At 36.3% G+C, this 20396-nt stretch overlaps 1 protein-coding gene and 1 long non-coding RNA gene across 2 annotated transcripts; one reads left to right on the plus strand and one right to left on the minus strand.

Moving 5' to 3' along the window:
- Positions 1-7916: 7916 nt before the first annotated feature.
- Positions 7917-10268, minus strand: LOC141485274 (uncharacterized). Its single transcript, XR_012467130.1, has 2 exons — positions 10021-10268; positions 7917-8245 (listed from the first exon to the last, which is right to left on the minus strand). It is a non-coding gene; the product is annotated as an uncharacterized lncRNA (long non-coding RNA).
- Positions 10269-16787: 6519 nt separating this feature from the next.
- Positions 16788-20040, plus strand: LOC111510338 (uncharacterized). Its single transcript, XM_023166240.2, has 2 exons — positions 16788-16923; positions 18621-20040. The coding sequence occupies exons 1-2, from the start codon at positions 16912-16914 to the stop codon at positions 19920-19922; spliced, it is 1314 nt and encodes a 437-aa protein (XP_023022008.2). The 5' UTR covers positions 16788-16911; the 3' UTR covers positions 19923-20040.
- The last annotated feature ends 356 nt before the right edge of the window (positions 20041-20396 follow it).

Here is a 20396-nt window from a genome sequence, read left to right on the forward strand (position 1 = left end):
CGGATCTTCCACTCGAGGTACCAGCGCTCGAGGTCGCCCAATGCACGTTGCATGTAGACGATCCCGAGCTCCCGACCCATGGAAGATGAGAGGAGAGCCGTGTCATCGGCGTAGAGGGATACCTTCACATGCTCGGACCTCGGAAGGTCGCTGGTGTAAAGAGAATATAGCGTGGGAGAGAGCACGGCCCCCTGTGGTACTCCAGCGAGGATCTCTCTGTTGTCAGACAGAGAGCCCTCTACTCTAACCTGAAATGTTCTGCCTCTCAGGAAAGACCCAATCCACCGGATCAGGCCCCGAGGCAGGTCGAATGTGATTAGTTTGTGAAGAAGGCCTTCATGCCAGACGCGGTCGAAGGCCTTCGAAATATCTAATAGAACTAAATGGACTTTTTTGTTCCTGTTCAACTCCGCGATGGTGTTTTCGACCAGTCTCAGAGCCTGCAACTCAGTGGAATGCTCTCTCCTGAAGCCGAATTGCTCATCAGGCAGAACATTTCGGTCCTCAACTTCTTCGTTGAGCCTTTGGAGTACGACTCTTTCAGCCAGCTTAGCCGCCGACGAGAGTAGATTGGGCGATAATTCTGCGGGAAAAGCCGGTTCTGCCCCTGTTTTGGGAGCATGACGACGACCGCATGTTTCCACCTTCTGGGGAAGTATCTTAGGGCCAAGGAGCTGTTGATGATGCTCAAAAGGCTCTCAACGCAGTTTTCCGGGAGCTTCTTCAACAACTTGTTAGTTATTGAGTCAGCCCCCGGGGCCTTCTTGGCTTTTGCAGCCTTGGTGTAGCCCTTTAATTCTTCCACAGAAGCCGGACGAATGACATCATCGTCAAAGACAAAATGAGAAAAAACCAAGAAAGTACTTGATGAAAATAGCTGCGTAAACGCAAGCGAAACATAAGTGGAACCACCTATTGGTGTGACACCCAAGTCAACTTGCCAAGTTTTTATGTCAGTGTTGGTAGTTTGACCAATCAACCGACAACTGCGGTAGTAGAAATTTGGGAAGCTAACCTGAAATGCCATCGGAAAACGAATCCACATGTTTCTAGAAATGATATGAAATCTCGAAAGGTTAATGCAGTCAAGCTGCTGGAAAATAATTCCATGAAAATAAAAAAAAAAATAAATAGATAAGTACTCTTTGATCATTCCCATATTGATTTCAATTTGAAAGCCACCGGTATACAGCTGTTTCAGCCTATTAGGCATCATCAGTATATATATTAATATTAATATAAGTCACAAAAAGTATTTGAAGCTTTATAACTCATATTTAATTATATGCGAGCGCTTTCGACAGCTGGTCGTGCTGTCATCATCTAGGCTTGAGATATTAATATTAAAATACTGAAAATAAAGGTAAATTAGTTGCATCATTCAATATATATATGTATATATATATATATATATATATATATATATATATATATATATATATATATATATATATATATATTTATTTTTTATTTTTTTTTCTGATTGATTCGGCCGTTACTTGATGAAGATCCATAGTAAATTCACAAACTACACCTCACGATTTGATCTCCACAAACTTTATTTGAGAAATATATCACGACATGTTTCGCTAACACAGTAGATTTCTTCAGATTAGTACATTTTTTGGCTGAAAGGTTTTGGATCAGAGGGTAAGGGGAATGGCACAGTGCACTTACTGTGGTATCGTATTTTATTCTATATCATATGCTTTTGACTTTCATCGACCTTTTTTTGACACACTGTAGATCGATTGATGGCATTCATCAACTGGGTAAACCTTTATAATCGTGTTTCCTATAGAAAAGTGGCGAAGAAAATTATTATCTATCAGTCCGTCTGAGTGCAATTTTTAATATTTTTCATACGTACAAATATAATTCATGAAAGTGGGTTCACCATAACAGCAGTCAAAAGAATGAAAAAAAAAAACGTACTCACCAGTAATAACTTTGTCATTATTCGGACAAGGAACACCAACGGTATTTGCTGCGAAATGAAACTCATTCGTGAAAGAGAGCTGTTTTAGTTTATATTACGTTTTATTCAAAGATGAGGAATTCCTAATAGCACGCACGCTACATGGGAAATTATACAATTGTCTGTTTTTCCAATTCTCCCAGCACGTTGGGTATCTTACTTTTTGTTCAGATTGGTGAAATATAACACATAAGTTTGAAGTGTGGGTAAACCTCTTCGATGGACAACTCACATACGTTTTTCACACGTTAAAACTGAGTTTTGAATTATTGATTCGACTGTTTTCATGAATCAAAGTAAATTTTCTCATTTATATTATTTCAAGCATCATACATGATGAATTATGGAATGAATGTTATGATAAAATGTCCACTTTGAACAAATGATTGAAAAATGATACTTACTTCATTACTTTTTCCAAATATGAACTTTTATTCTTCATCTTTCAAATACCATGATATCTTATAAGAATATTAAAAACCGAATATGAATATACAAAGAGTTTCAACGAGAGCTGCCCACCATCAGTAATAATGTGAATTCATTTTATTAAACAACAACTATGAGACACTTCTGAGTTTGTATCGAAGGAAATATGTTATTGCGTACAATGCGCGTCTCTCGGATTTTACTCCTTTGCTCTCCAGTCATTTAATTTTTTCATGCAGTAAAATGAGTCGAAAGATACCTTCATCGAAAGTCCAGCAAGTAATTGAGAAAAGTTAGAAACTCACGACGCACATTGTTGGTTTTGGTCTGAGGAAACTATTCCAATCATTGGGATCATTAAGAAAAATCTGTTATATCGTTTCTTTGGAAAATACAACATAATTCACAATCATCAATATGGATTTTGGCCAAAAACTCGTCATGGGGAGAATAGTTTATGCATTGAGTCTGGTGAGTTAACAGGTCTCACACTTTGTGACTTATTCAAAGACTTTGAATACGGTTGTTGAATGTTGAACAAAATAGGTGTTTGATTCATTTTTGTTGCGGATAAGTTGAAAATGTGAATACATTTTCCAACATGAACACCAATATATTGATTGAATAAAAATGGCCAAAGAGAATACGTGATTTATACAAAATAATGAAAAAAAAATAATGACGTTGATATATAAACTACAATCGCTGGGCAAAATAGCATACTTTGATTTGATTGATTTCACCTATAACTGGTTAAATATAGTATAATACAATAGTTTTTACCAAAAGATAGAAAATTTTATGCTGCAAATATTACGAAAAATAGATGTCCACTACGCACCTTTTGTTTAGAACACTCTTGAATGTACGAATATGTACATTGGAGAATATTCTCACTCGTACATTATACCTTAGGAATTTGTCCTCGGTCCTTTGCTATTTTCATCCATATTATGGAGTGGCAGAACCACTGATGTACTGAAAATTGTGGTGGATCATGATATAAGATAAGTTAAACTACGGTGTAATGTCATTTTATTATCTCTCAATATATCGAAGACTAATATGATGTCCTTCAAATGTAACCTGTACCATATAATTCTTGAGGAACATATCGTCGATCAAAAACTAGAGAACACATTTTTAGGTCTCAACATGGAAAACAAATTATAATTTGGAACCCATATTAGAATACTATGTAAAGAATGATCCTCAAGTTGTTATGCGGTAAGGTCTGTCTCTAACTGTTTGGACTACCACTCAGCACTTTGCGAATCCCACTTGCGGTACGGAGTTTGTTTGTGGGGGAGCAGCTGTCAAAACCTAATGATTCAAGTTATTCAAGTTTTCACAATTCAGAAGAGAGCAGTGAGATTCATGACCAGAGCAAGAGTACAGTCTATTATCTCTTTATTTTAGAAACAGTCTGACTAATGCACAAAAAGCAAAACATAACATCTTAAACTCAAATCAAAGGTATGCTACTCGTCTCACATTCAATATTTCTCTTCGTATTGAAGTATATATGTTATGTATATATATATATATATATATATATATATATATATATATATATATATATATATATATATATATATATATATATATATATATACAAATATGAAAGTTATTGAGTGTCTTGATATAGAAACAAAAGTTAATATCGGACATAGCACTCATGAAAGTGGCAAACCATAGACACGTGTTTCGGGCTTTTGGCCCATCATCAGTATGGTGCAGCCAAGTGTAAGAATGGGCAACACTTGGTTACCAAAAGATAGAAATATAGAAATACAAATGCACGGAGCCACCAACAGGAGCCAACCGCACATTTGTGGTTTCAGTTGATAGATCTCGTGTTCACAAGAAAACTATCAAAATCACCACGGAGGCAGCTATAGCTACCTGCGTGACATCCGGGTCCAGGAAATTATACAAATATGAAAGTTATTGAGTGTCTTGATATAGAAACAAAAGTTAATATCGGACATAGCACTCATGAAAGTGGCCAACCATAGACACGTGTTTCGGGCTTTTGGCCCATCATCAGTATGGTGCAGCCAAGTGTAAGAATGGGCAACACTTGGTTACCAAAAGATAGAAATATAGAAATACACGAACACGAGATCTATCAACTGAAACCACAAATGTGCGGTTGGCTCCTGTTGGTGGCTCCGTGCATTTGTATTTCTATATTTCTATCTTTTGGTAACCAAGTGTTGCCCATTCTTACACTTGGCTGCACCATACTGATGATGGGCCAAAAGCCCGAAACACGTGTCTATGGTTTGCCACTTTCATGAGTGCTATGTCCGATATTAACCTTTGTTTATATATATATATATATATATATATATATATCTTATGATATGATATCTTATAAGAATATAAAAAACCGAATATGAATATACAAAGAGTTTCGACGAGAGCTGCCCACCCTCAGTAATTATGTGAATTCATTTTATTAAACAACAACTATGAGACACTTTTGGGTTGGTATCGAAGGAAATATGTTATTGCGTACAATGCGCGTCTCTCGGATTTTACTCCTTTGCTCTCCAGTCATTTAATTTTTTCATGTAGTAAAATGAGTCGAATGATACCTTCTTGATATAGATATAGATATAGTGTCTTGATATAGAAACAGAAGTTAATATCGGACATAGCACGTCGTCTTGATTTCAAATAGGTTGGAGCCTGGCTCCCTTACCCTTTGGACTGTCTCGAAATCCATCTTGAAGTCAGGTTGGAGCCTGGCCTTCTTACCCTTTGAACTGATGTTTGCCAGAAAGACAAACGGATCATACCCTTTGGACTGATGACAAAGAAAAGTACTTGATAAAAATAACTGCGTAAATGCAAGTGAAGTATATATATATATATATATATATATATATATATATATATATATATATATATATATATATATATATTTACCGGGTGTCCCATATTTTATGTGACAGGCAATATCTGGTTTGTTGAAGGAGATACACAAAAATGTTTCATACAAAAGTTTTAGGAGTTCATGAGAGCTATATTTTGATATAATTCTTAAATATACAGGGTCTTTGGTGTAGGTGCTACAGACCAAAATTCCATTTTTTAAAATAGAACGCCCTGTATATCATTACATATTCAGATGCAACGTTAAATTCTGATATCATTTCACGTTTGGTTTTTGAAATTCGGTTACGGCGTTGTTGAGTTATTGCTTAAAATGTAAAGTCTTGAGAACGACTATTATTTTTAAAAATATCTCATACAATTATTCTCTCTGCATCAGATCACATGAAAATTAGTCAAAATTTTGGGTGTTCGAAGTAATGGTTTCAATTTTGAGTTGTGGAATTCAGTCAGGAATCATTTTGAATATGAAACAATTGCGAAATTGAAAGAGGTGTATTCGAAAACAAATCTTCAATTAATAACAATGTAAATAATATAACTTGATAAATCATTTCATAAGAATGGTAGGTACCTAGAAATAAGTCATAAAAATTGTTCAAAGTGATGCCCATTAGATATTATACAGGCTTCGAAACGTCGAATCACTTCTCTCGTACAAGTCGCTCTTATAATATCAGGCGTAATATCACTGCACGCTAGTCGAATTTTCATTTTCAGATCATCCACATTCAAAGGGGGAGTAGTGAAAACAATATCTTTTAAATAACCCCATAGGAAAAAATGAAGCGGTGATAAATCTGGGGAACGAGCCGGCCACCGAATTGGACCCTTATTACCAATCCATCTATTTGGATACGTTCTATCCAGATATTCAGTAACAACCTGTGAATTGTGAGGAGGAGCACCATCTTGTTGCCACCAAATTCCTTGTCGTTCTGCTATGGGAATATCTTCCATCAACTGGATCAAATCATTTTCTAGAAAATGTAAATATCGCAATCCATTGAGATTTTCATTGAAAAAGTAAGGTCCTATGATGCGGCCATTGAACAATCCACACCATACATTAATACCCCAAGTAGTTTGAAAATTACTTTCGCGGACCCAGTGGGGATTTTCTTGAGACCAATAGTGACTGTTATGTCGATTCACAACTCCATTATTGTGGAATCGCGATTCATCGCTCCACAAAATTTGACTGAATATGTTAGGACTTTCATGTAATATTACCTGAATACAAGCAATGAATTCAAGTCGTCGTTCAAAGTCCGTGGGTTTCAAACCTTGTACCAACTGAATTTTGAATGGGTAGTATTTATTTTCTTTCAGAATTCTCTGTACATTAGATTTACTCACACCGACTTCTTCTGCAAGAGTACGGATAGAAACATGTGGATGAATAATAATATAAGCCAACACATTGATCTCTAAATCTTCAGTTCTAACAGATCTCGCATGATGACGATGCTTTATAGTAGAAGGAAATGACCCGGTTCGCAATTTTTCTACAACTCTCGAAAAAGTCATTCGTGACGGAATGGGTTTGTCTGGAAAACGTTCTTGATATAGACGTTGTGCTTGACGGCAGTTTTTCTGACATTCCCCAAAAATTAATAACATATCAAAGCAATCACTTGGACTAAACGCGAAAGGCATACTGGAGTTTTCGCACAAAGAACACAGTTACTGTTTTGCAAAGAATCACTGAATCGAACTGACAAGTAGATACAATTCAACAACATTTGTTACTATGGCATCAACAAACATAAGCTACTTGATGAAATTGTGCAATATAAAGCAATTCACCCACAAGTTAGTCACATTCTCAAGAATTTCAATATTATATTCAACTGATATCGATATCGTATCGTAGAGGTGAGAATAATGGTTTGTATTCAGTAGTAGTCTAGTTCAATTTAATAAAAGATATAGACTGGATTCGTGTACGAGTAAATAAGTTTTTTTGCAACTTTATATTTGAGGAAAAGTGCAATAACTCAACAACGCCGTAACCGAATTTCAAAAACCAAACATGAAATGATATCAGAATTTAACGTAGCATCTGAATATGTAATGATATACAGGACGTTCTATTTTAAAAAATGGAATTTTGGTCTGTAGCACCTACACCAAACACCCTGTATATTTAAAAATTATATCAAAATATAGCTCTCATGAACTCCTAAAACTTTTGTATGAAACATTTTTGTGTATCTCCTTCAACAAACCAGATATTGCCTGGCACATAAAATGTGGGACACCCAGGTGGTTCCACTTATGTCTCGCTTGCGTTTACGCAGTTATTTCTATTAAGTACTTTTCTTGGTTTTTCACATTTTGTCTTCAATCGAGGATCGCCTGCCTGGTACTGACGATGCCCACTAGGCTGAAACAGCTGTCTACCGGTGACTCTTAAATTGAAATCGATATGGGAATGATCAGAATTGTACTTATTTATTAATTTTATATATATATATATATATATATATATATATATATATATATATATATATATAGATATATAAATATAAATAAATAGATATATAAATAGAAACCCGCGTGAAATATATCTGAATGCATATTCCATTTTTAATGAAAACAATTTATCATTAAAAACTCAGTATATTCAACGAAAAAATTTTGCAAACAGTTTCAATATATTTTACTAAGCATTAGTTTCAGGAATTGATGAAAATCATAATCCAATGATTTTGCATTTTGGCCGTCCTAACCACGCCTTCCATGGTTGGGATGGTTCCTTGAAGGATAGTGGTTTTTCGGGTGGTGATATGGTTGTTGGTGATCTGGATGGTATTTTTTTCCTGGGTGATATCTATCCGGATAATGATGACTTGGTTTATGATGTGGCCGGAAACAGTTAACAAAATTCGACAGGGCGATAAAAACTGAGAAAAGCAGAACAAAGAAAATCTGAAATGAATGAGAATGTATATTATATAGTGCGTCCATAAAGCAAAACATAACTTATGTAGGAGCTGAATAAACAAACAATATTTTTGAAAATTACCGAAACAGGTCGATTTTCTATGTTGATTGAATGTTTTTTGACGTCATCACTGTTACATGGATTTTCGTGTTTTTTTTTAGTTTTTGGGGTTACTAGCTGATTCCAAAAATGTATCACAAGTTGCTACCAAATGATACAGGGCGGACAACAATACCAAAAATCACAAAAAATAAATCAGAGAAATACGTGTTGAATGCGTTTCTATACAAAATTTTCCTTGCTAGCCCGAATTTTGTTCCCTTTGATCCAACCGAAACAACTGATATCTGAAAGAAATTTCTGTGAATGATCTAGACATATTCGTAAAGAGTGTTTTCGAAGTTGAAACTGTCCCAAGTTTGTTGAAAGTTTCACATATTTTTCTGTACAATTATTTAGAAACGGAAAGTCGAAAAGCTTTTTTCAATATTGTTGAAGAAATTAGAGGAATATGAAATAAGGGAACCGAATTGAACTGACTCTCATCATTTCTGACTGATCGAAAACTGCAGTTTGTCAATCTGAGAAAGGAAGAATGAGAACAGTAAAATTTCATCAAGTGTCAATTGATATTGGAGTTCTACAGGGTTCAATTATGGGTTCTGTGTTTCTCTGTAGGTAAATGACAGGTTCATCAACAGCTGACGCTCTCATTACGCAATATGCCGATGATACACCTGCAATTATATCAGATAGACTGGAAATCGATTTGAAATCGACTTGGAAAACAAATGTAATGGGGCGGTTTCTACAATGAATAAGTGGTTTTCTCAAAAGTTACTACTACTACAGAAAAGTTAATCAACGTTTATATTGAAATGCTCAGACACAACAAAAAAATAATGTTAAAAATTTAACATTATTGTTTTGTTCTATCTATCTGAAGTATTGACGTTGATAAGCATCTCGATTGGTAACTCCACTGCTCTGGAATTGTCTTTAAGTTGAACTCTATAACATATTTGTTTTATAATCTGAAATCGATTTTGAATGTAGGTCAAAAGATAAACTTCGACTCAAGACTGCGATATTGTATCTGTGTATGGGAGAATTATATTTCCATTCCGGAAATATTAAAATCGCAAAAACACTGGAATGTATTATTGGTTTTCCAAAAAGGACATCTTGCTGCCCATATTTTGGAAAATATGGAATTTCAACTGTTGTGTCTTTGTATGTTTATGAAATGTGCCTGTATGCTTTTGAAAAACGAAAATAAATTCATCCGTGTTGTTGAATATGACTCTTTCAACACAAGACAAACTGAAAACTATGTCATTACATTTAAAAAAACAAAATTAACGTTTTGTGCGCCAAGATAAATGTCTGTATTCACTTAGTGAATTCTTTTAGATTCACATTTTTCTATTGTAACAAAGAACGACTCCTATAGTGATTATTGTCAGTCTCTTAGGCAAATAAATGTATTTTATTTAATTTTAATATTTTTTTTAAAAACCAATCCCTCCTAAAATTTTTCCCTTTCGATTTGAACAATTTCCGTATGAATGATTCACTAAAACAAATATTGTAGAACCTATTCTCTGTCAACTTTGTTAACTAGATGCGGTACTAGGTATATCAATTTTCTAGAATGATTTTTATGAAACTATGTATTTCATAAATATGACTGTTTTCAATCATTTTCTTCAAAACTTTATCAAGATCAGTCAAAGTGACTCCTAATTATTGTACTCACCAATAACTTTGCCATATTTTAACAAAGATAATTGAAACCAGGGTAACTAAACTCTACTGTTGACGAAACCTTGTATTAGATCAGTTTATATTAGAAATGTTCCAATCAAATAACTATTAGGAATAACCTAATGTTCCTAATTTTGTTGTACATTTTATCTCTAATGGTTTTTCCAGTGCAGGAGCTATCATCATCATTTGTTCATCCGCGATATATGTGCACAAAATTTTAATTCTCAGGTAAAGTTTTTTCAGTTGATTTGGAATTTGAAAGAACTTGCATGATGACATGGAAAGATCATTATTAAAGGAAGTGAGATGAGAGAAAACATAAAAAGGTCTTTGGCAAGTTTTTTGATACTTATAGTAATTTGTAATGCACTGTTTGGAACCTTTGGTGTAGTGATGAATGTTACTGGAGTTCAGTCCCAACACCAAACCGTTATTTTCAACACCTCGACACGTGTTTCAATCACCAAGTGATCATCTTCAAGAGGAAGATTAAACTGTTCAATCTTAATCTGTTTGATCTTAATTGAAAGTTTAATCTTCCTCCTGAAGATGATCACTTGGTGGTTGAAACACGTGTCGAGGTGTTAGAAAAAACAGTCTGGTGTTGGGACTAAACTCCAGTAATATTGACTCACAGAAATGTTGAAAAATAACACCGTATACTGGTAAAATTGTTAATTCAATATTCCCAAACCTGAAGGTTACTCTGATCAGCCGTGGAACAATAAATTTCTCAGGGATCTAAATAAATGAGATTTATTCTGATTTTTACTATGAAAGGTTTACAAAACCGCGACACGTGTTTCGCTATGCCATAGCTTTCTCAAACAGGATTGCCGAACGTGAGCATATTCGAGTCAACTTGTAATTATGGAGTAAATGTCTTTTATTTTGAATGGAATTATATGAAAAGTGGTTATTAACTACCATAATTGGTAGTATAATAATCGCTAGTATAAAATAATGGAATACAGTACTTATAAAATTAGTGGTCACTTGGTATAGTGCTTCAAAGGAAATAGATACCGGCTAACAAGTTCTCAATGGAAGAGATCGAGGAATTTAGGATATTCATTCAAGGTCAAAAATCTCTTGTGGCATATTAGGCTGAAAAAATGTGATGTATTACCAAGGCTTTTTCATCTCAGTCACTGAAAGCAATCCGCCAGTTCTATTCAACAAAATAATCCTCAGAAAATTGTTTTCACCGACTACTACAGCCGAAATAAAAAATTCAAATTATGGAGTTAGTGATTGTAGCGAAAATAGTCCAGTCAATTATTTATCGATAACTTCAATTACTTGGCAAATATGCACTCATTGACAAAAAGTGAGAAAGTCCAGAATAAGATATATTTTCGACAATTTTTGAAAGGAATATCTTCCATAACTTGAAGATGATGATGATGAAGTTTTTAGTGACTAGGTACGGAAATAGTCCAGTACATAGCGGGATCAACTTTCCATTATTTGACTAGCGAAGCCCAATTAAGGTTTTATTTTGAAATCTTTTATTTTTACAGTATTCTCTGAATAGAAAGGGAAGTTAAGTATATTGTATTCAGCTAAGGAGTAAATTGTAATTTGGATCTTTCACAATAGATGGTTCATCCAATATGAATAAGCAGAAGAATAATAATGTTTGTGAAAAATATATTGTTTTTTTATCGACCTTTTGGGGGATTTTCACTCTCCAAAACCTGAACAAAATTAAAACTATGCTAAAGAACTTATTGGGGTAAAAAATTTGCCCTTTCTATACATGTTTAAATTTTTCTTCAGATTGTAGAAGGTGAAAATTCCCAAATAAGAGGCCAATAAAAAAATCAGAAAAAAGCTTTCTTTAATATAGGTCTTATTGTAATTCATCTTGCATAATATACCTACTTGACACGCTTCATTAGATGCTGTGCAATAATTCTCACGGGATATATATCACAGTTATAATAAAACTAGACATGAAAATCATTAAGGAATTTTTTCAAATCCCAATGAATGGATATTTTGTTAATTGTAGTTTGGTTTGTGTTGGTTCATTGATTTTACTATTATAGTTCAGTGAATAGAGTTTCCATCATGTATTTTCTCAAAAAAAATAGAGATTTGTAGGAGAGAAGATTGGCTAAATGTTTTTAACGAAATACTTCGTTCGAAACCTTTCATTTGGCCGAATCTTCGATGAAATATAGATGCAGATGCAGATGCAAGAATGAAGGTGAAGTTCTCAACTTTGAAATAAATGAACAATAACGCTCCATTTACAGTGACTACACAATATAAATGGGGAAGTATTCCGGTATTTTGAAACTTGGTAAAGAAGTCTCATACACTGTATATCCTGTATCACATTATAAATTTCTTCTCTCTCTGCATCCATATTTTCTTTTACATCTCTTGGATGAATTGTATATGTCCCTTTGTTGCGTTGTATGAAGTTGAGGTATCTGTCATGAAGCCATATTTTTCTAGTGTCCTCCTAATGAAGCAGTTATCAATCCTTTTTCCGAGGGCCTTCATATGTGAGATCCCCGGTATATGTTTTCAGTACATTTTGGGTTTTTTATCCATTATTTATACACCCCTTGATCCGTTTTCCCACAATAGAAATTGGTATTCCCACAGCTAGTTCAGGGTACATATATGATATTGATGATCCGTTTTTCCTTTACTTGATTCCTAAGCTTGCCAGCACTTCTGTATGAAGTCAGTCTCTTTCTGCCTACCAGTTTCTTCAGTTCCTCCTGACATTTCCAGAGAAGTCACATTGTTCATCTTGGACTACCAAATCATCATCATCATCATCATCATCATCATCATCATCATCATCATCATAATCATCATCATTATCATCATCATCATAATTATCATTATCATCATCATTATCACTATCATTTTTTTACCGTAGTGTGCGCTGGTCAGGCCCTATCCCCGAAGTCCCGATACATTCGGGAGGGCGCGCCAGCATTATCAACCAATGACCACTCCCCACACCGTGTGGTAGTGATCATTGGTTCCGAGAATCATGTGCTCTGAGCAAGCGCAGTGAGCCAAGAATGACAACCTTCTGCATCTGTGCGGCTAAGATTTCTGCCTTAGTGCGGCAAACCGGTATGATTTTAAGATTCGAGAGTAGATATGGCATCATTCCACCAAGGACTTCAATAATCAGAACAACTATCTTGACAGAGTGATCTGAATAGAGTCTGCGGAGTTCGAAGAGAAAATCTCGAGAGAATATCGTTTCGCCAGGAGCTAAAAACTCCACGACAAATATCAGTTTGCTCTGGTGGTCGAGAAGGACTACATCAGGCTTATTAGCTTGTATGAGCCTGAGGGTGGGGAACGAACAGTTCCAATAAATTCGGCACTTTTCGTTCCCCACAACGGATTCAATATCTTCCGAAGCGTAGGGCAACACCGGTGTCTCGTCAATATCGTAAGAGTGCCGTAGATGGTAATACTCTTAGGGCCGCGTTATGTCGATGGATATAGGCATATGCTGAACATGCTGATAGCAAGTGTATTAAGGTCTAGGGCGCCTCGCGACAGGCCCTGCACCTTGTGTCAGGAACCTCTATACCCATCACGTGACTGCGGTAGACTAAGGCGTTGAAGACACCATCCTGGCAAGCCATGATGAACCCCTCAGTTTCCGACTTCAGCCCACTCAACCTGAGAAAAGCGAACGTCAGGCGCATTGATAAGCGAAGGTCTCCAATGTTATTCAAGAAGACCCCATGCATTGGCTTATCCTTGTGTCTCCGCAGGAGTAAGGTGATCTCTGCGGCTTTTATCTGAGCTTTTTGATGAACGGGTTCCAACTCGGTGACAGAGTTGTGGTCACCTCGTTCAGAGTTGAAAACTATACCGAGTTCATCAGCTGCTCGGGCAGCTGCCCTGAAGAGAAATGCTCCAATTCCTGCTCTCTCATGGTCACGGACCATGCAGAGGAGGGGTTCCGAACTCCTGACGACTTTACAGGCTGTATCCAGTACTATTCTGTCATGTAGACACTCCAAACTCAAAAGTCCACGGCCTCCCTGTTTTCAGGGGAAGTACAACCGTGGAACGGACGATTTGGGATGCAAACTCCTATAGAGATGCATCATTTTTTGGGTCTTTACGTCGAGTTGATACATTCCTTGATCAAGCTACCCCAACAGACAAAACAACACAATGATGGACAGCATTCACGTACGTAGGACACCAAACCAAAAAACTAACAAACATCTTCAAACCACTGAACATCAACATCACATACAAGCCGAACACGAAGATAACACAAAAAATAAACAACTATGAAAAAGAAGAAGACAAAGACCAAAACGGGATATACAGTATACAATGCTCGGGCTGCAACAAATTCTATATCGGCCAAACCAAGAAAAAACTGATCCAAAGGTACAATGAGCACAAAAAGGCATACATAAATCCAACAGTATATAAATCAAACCTTGCAACACACGCCATACAAAACAAACATAATTTCCCCCCACCAGAGAACATAAAACTAATAAAACAAATCAACAAGGGAAACCGCATGGACATTTGGGAAAACTTGAACATCCATAAATTAAACAGTCATAAATCACTTATCGAGGAACAAGTACAAATCAAAACACAACAAGATCTCACATTCAATATATTAAACAAAACCATACACATTCCTAGAGAGGATCTAACACGAAGAAGAGTACCTGATGCAGAACAAATACAGGCAAATCAACCTAAAGTACCTGAAATACCTGAGTTAAGACGCTCTGACCGTATAAAGAGACAGACAACAGGATGACCAGTTCAGTTTGAGGAGTGCCAGATGATGACAGTACTACCAACTGTCGAAAGCGCTCGCAGATAATTAATAGAAGATATAAAGCTTCAAATCCTTTTTGTAGAATTCAATATTGAAATACTCAAAAAAAGGAAAATTAGTTGCATCAATCAAAATATATATATATATATATATATATATATATATATATATATATATATATATATATATATATATATATATATATATATTTTTTGTAGTAGTAGGGATAACTATACATACTCAGGATTATTACTTTCAGGATGTGAATATTTCAGTAGGAATTTGTTTTATACAAGCTCACATTTTCAGTTGGTTACTGTATCATTCATTGAATTCTTATTGATATTATTATAATCAGCGAATAACAAAAAGGTAATCATTCAAAGAAGACACCGGAAAGGATAAGTCGAGTTGATATTAGGTTATTCCAAAAGTTGTGTCCGTTTTTATTAGTCTACTTCAAAAAGTGAATATTACAGGAGTTTTTCCCAACAACACCTCAACACCCTCAACACCTCGACACGTGTTTCGATCACCAAGTGATCATCTTCAAGAGGAATATCAAACTGTAATATCTCAGTGAGTACGTATTCAATTCAATCGAAATAAGAACCATTTGAATCAATGCACGTTTGACAATGTAACATAAGCGCATATTATTTTCGTTAGCATAAAAATTGTGTGCTCGGGATTCGATGGAGTCGGCGAAATATGTTTTTGCCTGGTCCTGATGGGCGAGAGGTCTGGGGAGTATGGTGGGTGAGGTAGAACTTCGAGACTGAATTCGTTTAATTTTCGGACGGTGATTTGTGACACGTTCGGATGGGCGTTGTCGTGGAGCAGGATCGGATCTTTTCTGTTGATCAGCGCCGGCTGCTGATGCTGAAGTAATTTTCGGTGCATTTCATCGATTTCCCTACAATTAGACTCTGCTGAGATGGTTTGACTCGGTTGCAGAAACTAATAGTGAATCACACCAGCCGCTGACCAACATACAGTAATCATGTTCTTTTTTGGTGTGTTTTTGCTTCTGCGAACTATCTGGGTGGCTTATCGGTGTCCAACCACGGTCCTGAACGTCTCCTGTTGTCCTAGAGGATTCACTTTTTATCACACGTATCGATCCAAAGAAGGATCGTTTTTGTTGCTCAAAATCAAAGAAGAACAGACCTCGAATCGTAACTATTTCTATCGATCATTCAAATCGTGAGCTTTTTGGCATTTCCAATACTTTTAAAACAATCAAAAATCGCATGGGAGCTGATGCCCAGTTCTTCCGCCATTCCATGCACCGTTTGTGATGGATCAGTCCCCACCAGGGTCCTCAAATCCTCGTCCTGAATTACTATAGGTCGATCACTTAGGGTCTCATCTTCCAGACTCAACTCTCCATAACGACATTCAACAAAGTCCAGTTTAACAATGTCATTATCAAATGCTTGGTTGATTTTTCGGGCTGTTTCGGCAGCGCTTTGGTTCAATTTGAATTCGAAGAGCAAAATTGGCTTATAATCGCCCACCATATCATATAACAATAAGCTGAAGACAGGCAAAAAATAAAAATTTGGAAAAAAATTTACATCATCAATGTGTATAGTACAAAATTCTTAATCGATCAGTATTTACCACGATAGATAAAATTACTCATAAAAAACCCTTCATTCAAGTTACTGAATTTTTGACTTTTTTTTATTTTTTCTGAAGAAGACGATTTCAAATCAATCGCATTCAAATTGTTGATTTTTGAGTTCTTGTCTTCGAAGAACGTATGTGTTTTAGTGCAATAAAATCTCAGTGTTGCATTATAATGTACACACCCACATCCTAACAACTGTGCTTGCCTTATTCGTTGTGCAGAAATTTGATAAAAAATTGTAGCATGGTACAAGTGAATACGGCCTCAACTTACACCATTTTGCATAATTATGAAAGGTCCGTTATAAAAGTTCAAATAAAATAAACAATATTTCCGTCACACACGAAGGTCGTTTGGTGAACTATATAAACTAGGGTTGTACAGCGATTACATATTAGTACTGTAATAAGTTTGCATAACAAATCGGGAAAATGCAGAGCTCGGTAAGACAATTCAATCTATTTTTATTCTTCATGATTAGTAAGATTTGAAAACGATAGAAAATAATATTTTCAGCAAATATACTTTTTTAAGTAATTTTCTACTTTGCCTTCCAACTTCTTTGTATTCCTCCCGAGATTCTCGTTTGACGAAAAAATAGATAATATTCAATTCTATTCACGATATATCACATCTGATTTTAGGAAATTTAGAATTATTGAATTCAACTGGGATATAAAACTTTTCAGGGAGAAGAAATATACGAACAAAGAAATTAAACACAGAAAGTCTTGTTCAAAAATACAACAACTTGCCACGTATTTTGTTTTCAAACATAATTGAATACAACGTTTTCCTATTCTTCCTTCAACTTTAATCAAGAAAAAAATGTTGTTTATAGAAACTGATACTTCTATAATTTTTGGTTTATTGACTCATTTCAGTGTATTCGGTTTGAATGATCCTGGTATTCATTCATAAAATTCGTACTTGAAATTATCTATTGTGGTATGATATTATGAGTTTGATTTCTATATATCATTCAAAACTGAGATCTACAGATAATCAAAAAAATCACAGAAGTTGACAAATGGAACAGTTTTTGAACCAATGCAGTTGGTTCCATTGTTAGAAATGGCAGACACTTTCGAAACATTGAGTACCTATTGTTTGGAATCAGGGGTTCAGCTTTGGAAATGAACAAATGCAGTTTTTCTTAAAGGAAGAAGATAGGCATCGGTATCGTTTGTTTTCTAGTTTGGAACACTGAAGAAATTATCCTTTGTTAACATTTAAATTCAAACTAGTGTTGACTATATTCAATTTCGGAACAAATTGACCTCAACGTATCCGTTTCACTTTACTGTCATACCGCTTAAGAGATGAATAAATATAACATTGGAATTCACCGAATTCAGATTAATCATGAACCGGAACAATCTCATCAACGTTGAAAACTCAGTCGCATGAGGATGGCTTTTTCATCATCATTCACTTCTGTTTTGAGTATATTTTTCAGTGGGCATTGTTTGTTATCGAAATCTGATAATTACTAGACAAATTAATATGAAAAAATGTAATTCACTTATAACCCGATATAAAACAGTTGTATTATGGTTGAACAGAGAGGGAGTCATAGTAGTCATATAGATATAGATATTATTGAGTTTGTATGAATGATCTGAATAAAAAAAGAATTCGAGGACACAACACTCTGAAAAGAAGACAAACCGTGGACACGTGTTTGTGGCTATTGGCCTCATCATAGAGGTTGAGATGGTTTCGAATAACCAGGACTAATTGTATGTCTTGAATCATTTCAATGTCACCACGAATAAATGAACAAAAACGTCATAATTTAGATTCTATTGAGCCTGAAAAAGTAATACTTAATAACGAACAGTTGCATGGTATTTTTGAATTGAAGATGTTGAATATATATTTTCTACAAAAGGACGAAACAACTATCCTGAATACTTTCTGCATTAGATGAAACTATTTTTTGTCGGTGTTTTTCACGGTCTAGTTTTATGAAATTGTGTGTACATATATGAATATTTCTATGATTCATGGGAGTTCAAGCTGAATAATACTTCACAGTTTCAGCTCTATATATTTTATGAGTTATCGTCATTATTTTTTATTCATGTGTGATTTCCCTTTGGAATTTTTATCAATAAATTAATTTGTTCCATTTCAGATAACCCTCGCTTTAGCGATCCTTGTCATAGTGGGAAGTTCTTCCGCTTCAGTCGGCCATGGCGTTGTCTTACAAGGAGCCCTTCCACTTTCTGGAGTCATCGCTAGTCGTGGTATCGTGGCTGCTCCTGGAATCGTAGCAGGCCCCGCCATCGTTGCAGCTCCAGGTCTCCTTGGTGCTGGTGCCATAGGAAACTCAATTGTAGCCTCTAATGCCGCCCTTGCTGCTGGTGCAGCTATCGGAGCCCACAATGCTGCAGCAGCTCATGTCGCCAATGGAATAGCTGCTGCAAACGGAATAGCTGCTGCAAATAGAATAGCTGCTGCAAATAGAATAGCTGCAGCCAATTCAATCGCTGCTGCGAATTCATTTGCTGCATCTAATTCAATAGCCGCCATCAACGGAGCTGCAGCAGCACAGGCTGCCATCAATGGAGCAGCTGCAGCACAGGCCGCCATCAATGGAGCAGCTGCAGTACAGGCCGCCAACTCGATAGCTGCCTACAATGGAGCTGCTGCAGCCCAGTCAGCAGCAGCCGCTCAAATAGCAAACGCTAACGGAATAGCAGCCGCAAGTCGTGCAGCGGAAATCAACGCCGCAGCCAGAATCGCTTCAGCCAATAGTCTTGCCGCAGCTAGCAGAGCGTCAGAGGCCCAATCCATATCCGCTGCTCAGATTGCCTCAGCTAACGGTCTCGCACTGGCCAGTCGCGCAGCTGAAGCCCAAGCTGCTGCTCAATACTCTGCAGCTCAAATCAACGCAGCTGCACAGGTACAATCTGCAAATCGCATAGCGGCCGCTAACGAGGCCATCGCAGCTGCTAGAGCAGCCGAAGCAGCTCAAGCAGCCTCCGTAGCACGTGCGGGTGAAGCAGCTGCCGTAGCACAGACAAGTCGTTTGGTAGCGGAAGGTCAAATAGCTGCAGCTGGTCAACAATCTGCAGCAGCAGCTGCTGAAAGAGCTACTCTGGCTGGTGCAGCACTAGCTGCTGCGTCCAGGCCAATCATTAGTCCAATAGTAGCTGCCGCGCCAATAGTAGCTGCTGCTCCCGTTGTAGAAGTTGGCCCTCTTGCTATCGGATCATCCCTTGCAGCATCAGCTGCCCGCTTGGGAGCTGCTGCTAATGCTGCCTCCGCAAGGGCTAGTTTACTGGGAGCTGGAGTTGGCTATGGTGCTGGAAGTTTGGGTATTGCCGGTGCTAATATTGCTCGAGGAGGGATTGCAGGTGCAGGGATTGGAATAGGTCATGCAGGTATTGCTCGTGTGGGTGCTGGTTACGGACATGCTGGTAGTCGTTGGTAATTTTGGAACAACAACGAGGAGATTCATGCTGACTTATTTATTAACTTAATATGATTGTTACCTCAGTCAAAATATAGTCAATTATTTATAACCAAATGCGAATAAACAAAATACTGAACGCTTACGTTTCATTCTCACAAGGAAGTACATCTTTCAAAAACCTAAATGTTATCAAATACATGATAATAATAAATACATAATATTAATGAATGTTCTTCATTTCGCTAGAACAAGTTGAGCAGATGTATTATCTGCTTCAAACGAGTCTTAAATATAACAAAAAAATAACATTTTGAATAATACGAAATTATTCATGATGATAATCACACATTTTCAGAATATTCACTTCATTTCCAATACGCGTTTTATTACATAGTACAATCCTCAGTTGGACTGGTCCAACTGATTTATTCAACTGAGGATGCTACTATGTAGCGAAAGTCTATATTTTGACAATTTGTAATAATTATCATG

The sequence above is a fragment of the Leptinotarsa decemlineata genome, unplaced genomic scaffold (assembly GCF_025532065.1).
Source record: "Leptinotarsa decemlineata unplaced genomic scaffold, Ldec_3_MD MMD2_tig00026314_RagTag_RagTag, whole genome shotgun sequence".
NCBI lineage: Eukaryota > Metazoa > Arthropoda > Insecta > Coleoptera > Chrysomelidae > Leptinotarsa > Leptinotarsa decemlineata.